The sequence below is a fragment of the Copadichromis virginalis genome, linkage group LG14 (assembly GCF_057382275.1).
Source record: "Copadichromis virginalis isolate Kocher_CV1m ecotype Utaka linkage group LG14, C_Virginalis_male_GT1.1, whole genome shotgun sequence".
Taxonomy (NCBI): Eukaryota; Metazoa; Chordata; class Actinopteri; order Cichliformes; family Cichlidae; genus Copadichromis; species Copadichromis virginalis.
Genome location: NC_140631.1, coordinates 2943593 through 2953340, shown reverse-complemented (window position 1 = coordinate 2953340; position 9748 = coordinate 2943593). Strand labels below are relative to the sequence as shown.

The window sequence follows — 9748 nt, the reverse complement described above, 5'->3', positions numbered from 1 at the left end:
ACTACCTCATTTTCCTAAACATTATTCTCAAGTGGTTTTACATTCGGGTCTTTATGGAGATGGAAGAGTCATTTAAACCCATTTAATGCGTAAAGTTTTTATTTTTTAATTTAATTTAATCCATGTATTTAACCTTGTTAAACGTAGAATTTACGAGGGTTTTATTTTCTTTCAAAATGTCTTCTCAGTTATTTGAGTAGGCATGATCTGCTTGTGGTCTCGATTCATTCAGCGTTTATTATATACATGCTGATCAAAATAAATAATTAAATGTTATGAATAATCCAGGATTCCTAATAGGTAATCGCTGGTTTGGGCCAGTGCATATTTGCAAGTGACATATTAATCACAATGTCTGCAGTGGCACAAGTAATGCGAGCGCTCTATTAAACCGCTGTGAGGCTGTTAATAGAAATCCACCGCGGCCTATGTGCTACTGTAGCACACAGCTCGCTGTTTTCAGTGTGAGATTCCATTGTATGTTACAAAGCTCTATACTGGTGGTTACACGCACAAGTTGTTAGGATGTATTTTGAATAATTTCGTGGCTTCATGTCGGGTGGGGAACAGTGTTTTGGGGGCTACCCTGGTTCATGAGGTGGGTTATCGTGGACGGGGAGTCAGGGTCACCACCAAGCCCCGTGGAGGCGAGTGAAGGCTGGGGTTATCTTCTACAATATTTTATGAATATTGTCTTGTTCACTGGTTGTACTTGGTTTTACATTAAAGCCTCGCTTTAGTCAGCATATGTTCAGTCCGGCCTGGTGACCCGAGGCAATGACGAGGGTTGATACAGCAATTACCAGATAATTACCAGACATGCATTCAAATGAAAACGCAATAATAATAATAATGCACATTATAGTCTGGTGGTGTTGGGAATGCTACCAAGATACCAAGGCTCAGAGGAGGGCACCGTTTCTACACCACAGCTGTAAGGCTGACCCGGTGAGAGGAGCAGTGGGCAACGAATCACTTTCTCCCTGCTGCTTTCACACACCGAGGGGGACTGAGCTACTGCGTGTAGCAATGTAGCAAAGCTCTTGTTGCAGTGTGTGTGTGTGTGTGTGTGTGTGTGTGTGTGTGTGTGTGATTCCAAGAAAATAACCCACTGAGATCCCCCCTCAGAGCTCCAAGTGCGCACTGCACAGGCGCAGAACGCGGCTTGTCGATAGAGAAGCTGAAAGGCACTAAGGCAGCCGAACCGACCGGCACTTCCCAGCGGACAGCCGCCGCTGCTGCAGCCGTCAGCACAGCGCTCGAGACGAGCAGTTATCTTCTAAAAGCACGTGCAGCCGCGGTGGGAAGGGGAGGAACCCTGCTGTTTGCAGGCCGAGGACCGAGCTGCTGTGCGCGGAGATGGATTTAAGCAGATGATAGCTGACTGCGTGAGGTACAGTAGAGAAGCGTCCGCGCTGCCGACCGACTTGTAAATAGTGCTGTTTGTTTCAAGAGGGGAGAGCAATGCTGTGTCATCCAGAGTGTGATACTCTGTGGGGGAATCAACCCACTGTAATTAACCCACTGTACTCAGTCCACAGAGAAATCTGACAAGGAAGCGCTGAAACTGACAGTCAGAGAGAGAGAGACAGAGAGACAGCCAGACTGAATGAGAGCTGGGATGAGCAAGTCTAGCTTTTTATTTCTATCTTTATTTACTTGTTTTTATTGATATTTATTTATTTCAGAACATGTGCATGCTGACTTTTTTGACTGGCTGTTATTATTATTATTATTATTATTATTATTATTATTATTATTATTATTATTATTATTATTACTTTAACATTATTAAGAAAGCTGACTTTCACATTTTCTTTACAAACACTGGCCTGTGCTTGGAAGTTTTCACACACCAGCTTAAAAGTAATTAGTTAATGATACTGCTATTTAAAATATTTCAAAATGCATGGTTCACTTCATATATTTTATAATATTTGTGTTGAATGGAGGATGGTTTGAAAGCTTTTTGTGTTCAGTGTTTTGATTGTTTTAAAATATTATTGGGAACAGGGCTGGAAGCCCAGCTTTATGTATGTATGTAAATAAATATGCAAGCTGCTGTGATCATTGCATTTTACACTAAAAAATGACGTAGATTAAAAGCCAGACAATTGCTTTATTGTTCCCATGCATCAGTATTTGCTCATTTTATTTTGAGGAGTTTTTGTTTGTTTGCATTGAGGTTTAAATGCTGTCAGCGGATTAGAAGCAGTGGAAGGTGTTTTCTTTATGTCCTCATCAGCTAACGTTGTTTGTTGTTGAGAAGGACGTGTTGAGCACTGATGCCGGGCCTTCATGGTTCAGAGCTGTTGACACAAAATGGCGGCAGATTGAAATGTGTTAAACATGTGTGTGTTAAACAGAACTAGTGAAAGGCCTAGATTCACACTGTACAAAAAAGAGAAAAGAAAAAAAGCTTGTAGCTGTTTCTTCGTCAGATCTTATCTTTATTAGCTTTCACAAAGGTCTCCGTCCGTTTACACTGGATGCCACCTCTCCAGTTTCATGGCTAAGAGAGTGGTTTCTCTATGTTTACAGGCTCACGTCCACAGCGTGCAGCCCTGAGGCTAGGAGACCGCAGCAACAGGTTTCATACTAGCATACTCCGAGCAGCTTTTGCCTTACAGAAGTACAGAAGCATTTCCAACCATTAGAAATGACCTGAAAACTAAACTGTAGTTAGACTTTGTCTAACTTTGTGGAGTTAAACAAAAGCATTTGGAGCAGAAGTAATAGTTGTAAACTTGCAGTACGAAGCACACAGAGAGCTGCATCGAGGTTTGAGGCAGGAACAGAAGCAGAAACAGCCGCAGTGACTCTGTACATGTGAGGACAAAATAATAATGACAAGGACGAGTCTCCCATGTTAACGATGTATTACTTTGACTTGATTTTTTTTCTGTTAACAGTTCTGTGTTTCAAATCGAAATGAAGATTTCAGCCTTTCAGAGCTGCACTCTCAGCTGCAGCGATGTTCACTGTACAGTGTGTCAGCCTAATTTACTGCTGAGACTTTGACCCTTTTGTGGAGTCTCGTGCACAAATCTTTAATAAAGTCTGAGCTTGGCTGTCACAGAGCTAAACATGTTTAAGTCTCTACGGGCCGAGGTTCACATGAGATGGTCCTCAGGTGCTGGCATTCTCTAGATTAATGGATGAAATGGAGCAGTACAGAGTAGCTCAGTAGCACAGAGAGTTTTGTGACCCTCAGTTAACAGAAAAATGTTTGCCTCATTACTGGCGTGAACTTCAAACGGAAAATTGTGCTGATGCATTGTTGATATCGACTTAAAAGCAAACAGCGTGTGAGGAGAGAAGAGAAATATTGAAACCTCATTCCTCTGTTGTGCCACTTGAATATTATCACTGTATTTTCAACATTTTTGTCTCTCTGTTTGTATGCCCAGTATTAAACCAGTACTTGGCTCAGGTTTCCTCCATAGAATTTATCAACAACAGCAGCCAGTGGTACCTGCACACCCAGCCCAAACCAAAGATTTCAACTACAAAAATAAAGGCTGCATATATATAGCATTCACTTTTTCAAAAATGCTTCAATTGGGTCTAAAAATGTCATTCAAATAGAAAATCTTTCATTGGCAAAAAGTGTGCGGTCTGTAATGGAAACCTGACTTCATACTACAAAAGCTTAGCTGGACGTTTTTATTTTGGAGAAGGGGGAAGTTTTACACACTCCAATTAAATCTTAGAAATTCACATTTAAATTCAAAAACCTAAATATGTAAGATGATGGCCCGCAGCTGTGCAGGCTCACAGTCGCACAACATGTGATCTGCACTCACACTGACGTGCAATCTGTTACATTTGTGTAAAAAACACACAAAGGTGTGGCAAAAAGATAGAATTGTTGTTGAATAAAAGGGAGAGTTGTTTTATTTCAGATCATTTTTTAAGTTAATAAAAACTAGTGTTTAAAACATTTAATGAAAAACAAAAACTTTGAAATAAAGTTTTGCATCCACATTAATCATTACATAGCAAAAAATGACCATAGCTTAATAAAGTTCTTGGCACCACTGATTTAAGGCCAATGCTGTCTCACAGTAATAGAATATATATAGGAGTATACTTTATAACTGTATATGACATGAGGCTACATTACATCTGGAAAATGTCCTGTGCCAGGTCTGACCCACAGTGGCAGTTCCCCTCTGCTTTCACTGCTGCTCACTGATAAATCTGACAGCTGGGTATTCTTCTAATCCTGCAGCGATGCTTCAGGAGAAAGCTTCAACTGTGACGGACGAACATGTGAGCCGGCTCCAGACCGGCGGGGAGACGGATCTGCTTCCAGACCAGTCGCGACTGGGCCTGTCCACAGCTCCCACCGTTCCCAGCTCCACCGAGCCCGACCAGGTACGCACGGAGGGCAATCTTGCATCTTCTGGATGGACTGTGAAATAGTACGCTTTAGGCTGATTTATAAATTGCTCCCTTTGGTGTTTATATGCAACTATTTTGCATTTTCTTGGATGGTCTGAGTAGTTTTGATTGTAACTGTGACTCTTCCTTCAGAACATTGAGAACATTAAGGTCGTCCTTCACGAGAGGGAGCTGTGGAAGAAGTTCCACGAGGCCGGTACAGAGATGATCATTACTAAAGCGGGGAGGTGAGTGAGGCATGTTTCTGATGAACCATAAAAAAATTAAAAGAAATGTTTGAGTTCATGTTTGCAGTATTTTTTCCATTTTACAGAAGAGTAAATACTCTAGTGTAAAAATACTTCAAAAGAGCTACATTCAAAATGTAATCTAAGAAAATGTACAATTTCTCATGGTTTTTTCAGTCCCTTGTATTACTGCATTTTTGTTTGGATATTGGAACACGTGAACCAGCCAGTGTCTGCTGTCAGGTATAAGCACTGGAATAAACAGTTTGTTCAGACGTGGAGTCAGAGAAGACATATTAAACATCTGCCTAAATCTCTACAGTAAATGTATTTTCTGCTGTTGTTACATTAACGTACTGCATTACTGCATTGCAGGATTTGTGGTGGAGTTTATGAAACACAAAGATTACCTGAAAAAGTTTTTCACCTGATTTGAATCTCCCCGTCAACAGTAACCTGGAAACGGTCGAGCTCCTTGTTATTCATAGAACATTGAAACGTAGCGATAGTCTTCAGAGTGAAAACATGCATAGCTTTCTGGAAAATTGCAGGCAAAGTGATTTTCTAGTGATGGATTCATTATGCAAGATGAGTATCACATCTTTCTGGGATCATCTGTTTAGACAGCTCGTAGTAACGTACGGCAGTTATGATTTTGTCTTTCAGGAAGAGACAGAAAGTTCCTGCCGCGGCGACTGCATAATTGAAAACACAAATGACTGCTCGGCTGGTTGGATTTAATGCGACCTGAGGATTAGATAGTGAGGCTGTTGGACATTAACCAGAGAATGAATACACTCTCAAACTGACCTCCGCCTCTCATTCCTCACGGGATGTTTTTTTCCTCAGCGAAAAATGTAAAAGGTCACCACATTTTTTCCTTAATGCTGTATAACCGTAGGAGATGGGCTTTTCCTTGTCCAGCTGATAAAGTAGGCTCTGAATCCTTAAAGCCCTTTGAAGAGTTGTACAGTCGTGTAGCTGTGCAGCTGTGCTGGAAGACCTATCGGAGTTTACCTGCAGTCAGTCTGCAGCGGGCGCGCTGAAAATTGGCTTCATCGCTGACAAGCAACAGATCTGAAAATGAAAATGATATCGACACCAGACTGAATTATTTAAGCACGTCATGAGCAGTGCATGTAGTGCTCACTGTCTCATCACAGTAGAAGGTATTTTAATCATACTGCAGCAAAAAGCATTTGGCAGTAGAACATTGTATTTAATGTGTCGTTTGAACAGACAATAAAAAGCACCCAAGAGTGGGAACCAGGCATTACTGCAGACACAATCCCTGCTTTATCTTTCTAATTTTTTATTATCTCAAAGTGTATCACAGAGAGTCACAGCAGTGAGCATTTGCCCACTAATTTGGAGAAATTTCTCAACAGACGTATTTATTACATTCATTGAGGTCATAAATACATGTAGATAAATAAAAAGAAAAGAAATGAAAGACGAAAAGAGGCAGGTTACAGGTCAATGGTAACTTTATTGTCCCCAACACAACACACAACAAATATACAGAGATTAATTCTTGGAATTATGTTGTAAGGAAAGAATGCATCATCGTGAATGCGTCTGAGGTTCACACACCAGTCTGTCTTATTCTTCAGGGTGAGTGCAGCTTCAAAAAGAAGCTAGCATGGCTGTAAGCTCCTAATGATGACGCTAAAAAAATGATTCATAGCAAGTAAAGTCAACCATCTTAGAAAGCAATGTTACAATTCTAATATTCATTTGCACTAAATAAATAGTTCATCCAAGTCTGAAAGAGCTATGGAGGCAATTAGTCGCAAACCAAACTACTGGATAAACTAAGGTCATTAAAGTCTGAGTGATGTGATGGCTGCCACACGGGGACGTGCATTTCTGTAGAGCTAAACTGAACGGAAATCCATCCAAAAGCTGTGCAGATTGATTGGTTGGACAGCAGTTATATACCAACTGCAGGTTTGTTCTTGTGTATTTTGTTCATATTTAGTGCACTGCACAAAAAATGACCTGAAATACTGTCTCACTGGTTAATCACATGACTCTTAGACTGCAGTCGCAAATTTTGGTATTTGAAAATAAACGACATATAAAAAAACATGATTACAAAATAATGAATCTAAGCAGAAGAAACATTTTTCCAAATCATTATTAAACTAATATTTAGAGAAGGTAATATAAATATATGTCAGAATAGGGCAAAGTACTTGCAGTGTCTGTCTCATGGATTTTTGAATGAAACGTGTTTATTACTCATTCACTGAAGTTACTCACACTGAGTACTGTAGCCAGAATTTTTTCTCGAGTAGAGATACTTACATACATACATACATACATAATATTATTCAAGTAAATGTAACTGAGTAAATGTAATTATCAGTGATGGGAATAACGGTGCTACAAGTAACGGCGTTACTAACGGCATTACTTTTTTCAGTAACGAGTAATCTAACTAATTACTATTTCTATCGTTACAACGCCGTTACAGTTACTAACAAGAAAATACGATGTGGTCGCGTTACTATTTTTCAACAAACAGACGGTTGAAGCCGTGGTCAGCTTAACGCATCTTATATCAGTTGCAGGAAGTAGCTGTAAGTAATCTGGACTACAGCTTTAAGCAGCTGCGCGCTCCCGCGGACGGTAATCACTTTCTAGCACAACACCTGGAGCTCAGGGGCAAAACAATGGCATGAGTGCTGCTGTTCGACTGAGGAAGAGTAAAGTAGTCGTGGTAAGCCAATCACATGACCACTTAAAGACAAAGCAACAAGGTGCCAGTTTTTAAATTGTGTTGATAGGCCACGTAAAACCAGAGTCATGATAAACAAGATATACTCGGCGTTTTTACTGTCTAAGGACAGCTCTAGCAAGCACTCTCTGCTTATGACCAGTGGCGGTCCTAGCCTGTTTGGCGCCCCGGGCGAACACTATACTGAATTTCACCAGAGAAACACACACACACATGAAGAGAGAGAGAGTGTGCACTGTATGCAAACAGCTACCAAACAGCCATCATTATTCCTCATACAATGAGAACAGGACAGATCAACAACTGACAATGACTAATTAATATTAAAATCTGTAACATAATGTATTGTTTGGAGTTTAGTCTGTTACTGTTGCTATTTTTACCATTTCTTCTTGGAGCAACTGTAACGCACATAATTTCCTTAGAGATTAATAAAGTTTTCTGATTCTGATAGTTTCAGGATGAGCTGCTATTATCCAATCACACATCTGCTTACCTGCATCTTTTGCTCGTTTCTGCTTGTTTTTTCTCTTTTTTTCTAAACTGAGCACCTGATGGCTTTGAACTTTTCTTGTCCATCTTCCACTGGTTTGAATTTTGCACTCCAGTATGAACAATCATCCCCCAACCCGAGGATCACCACAACATGATCTAACACACCTACACCTTAGTTCAAGATTCACTTTGTCTAAGGTGTATTTCTGGGATTTCACACAACCCAGGATTCAAATCATGAATCCATAATGGGCTTGGATTTACAACATTATGAATGAAATGTGCTCTATCTGGAAGCAGCTGGCCCCTCCCCTTTCGACGGGTTGTGTGTGAGACTTTAAATCATCAAATTATAAATTTTAAATTGTTATTGATCCTTTACCCCTGGTCCTAAAGTGTATATTTATTTTCTTACTCTTCTTATATTTGTTTTTTGTTTACTTGCACTGCTGTAGCTGGAGCCTCGTCGTCTCGTCTCTCTATATGCTGGGCTGTAAGTAGCGGAGATGACAATAAAGTTTACTTTGACTTCAGCAGCGCGCAGGCGCACCGAGGGCTCTCGCGCTCACTTTTCACGTACAGAATTTCGAAAAAACATCGGTGCAAATTATAAGTCTGTATCATGATGTCTGGTGTTTTTGTGTTTGTTGGGTTTTTTTTTAAATTGTTTTATTTTGCAAGTTGGTTATTAGACGCTGCTCCAGCCAGCCAGAGAATCCCCCGCCGCCCCGCCCTCTCCTCCCTGTGCCGCAAGCAGCAGGCGCACCTCGCGAACGGAGGGCGCCCTTACTCCCAGCAAATGGGCGATAGAAAACCGATCGGTGCCTATGCGCTCCCAATATGCGCTGGCTGGCAGCATGAGTACGAGCAATTTATTTATTTATTTATTTTTGCCGATGCCCGTGAATCCGCCCCCCACCACGATGCCGCCCCGGGCAACCGCCCGTGTCGCCCGTATCAAAAACCGCTACTGCTTATAACCCCCAAAACAAACAAAAAACAGCCCTTTCGTGTTGGTGGAAAAATGCACCATGTCGACCAATCAAAAAATGATATGACAACATGACATTTGGTTGTTTAGGAAGAGGGGGAAGTTTTAGGGGTGACGGAGAGAGAGAGAGAGAGAGAGAGAGAGAGAGAGAGAGAGCAGAAAAAGAGAGAGAGAGAGAGCGAGTTTTGAGATGTGAGAAATTTGTAACATTTAGCATGTTTGGAGTGTGTAATTAATGTGTTGTCTTGTGTAGTTAGTGTGTAGTGTTGTGGATAGTTTTGTGTTGTGTGTCAGAACAATGAGGCGACTGCTGTCTCCAGGTAGAAACAGCAGTGATACACCTGCTGCTGTCAGACCTGCAGGTATCAGGCTGTGATGTTTCCTTTATAGTGGACAGAAATTATTTTTTGGAGTGGCACAAATAATTTGTGACATCTTATTGAAGAACAGCTGATTGTTCCGCAAACAGTTTGAAATGGTTATTTAAAAAAAAAAACGGTCAAAGGTAAATGGCTGCAAATAACTTTGTTTGCAAAACTTGTCCATATGATTTTCAAATTGACAATTTATATTTGCATCTAAAGTTATGAAATATGGTTCAATAAACATGTCTGTGGTTGTTACAGTAAAAATATAACTTTTTCTACTCGGATTTTATGTTTTTTGTCTGATTTTAGATCAGTTGTGTTAATACAGTTTGTCAAAATGAAAACATAACTGTAAATTCAGACACGTGAGGTTGTGCTGAAAACAATGATACCAAACAAGACAAAGTAAATAGTTTGTAAAGGTGAAATGTGGAGGAAACATCAGAAGTAGTTAAAAATGGCCAATTATGACCTGGACCCCAGAGGGTTAAACACTTTTTTTTAAAGTAACGCAATA

General features: G+C 40.4%; 1 protein-coding gene across 1 annotated transcript in view; it reads left to right on the top strand.

The window, feature by feature from the left end:
• Positions 1-1192: 1192 nt before the first annotated feature.
• The window catches only part of tbx4 (T-box transcription factor 4), a 30510-nt gene continuing 21954 nt past the window's right edge, over positions 1193-9748 (top strand). Inside the window, exons 1-3 of the mRNA XM_085479041.1 lie at positions 1193-1393; positions 4235-4380; positions 4540-4634. Of these exons, the coding sequence (XP_085335167.1) occupies positions 4237-4380; positions 4540-4634 (239 nt within the window). The 5' untranslated portion in view covers positions 1193-1393; positions 4235-4236. The remainder of the gene's footprint in view (positions 1394-4234; positions 4381-4539; positions 4635-9748) is intronic.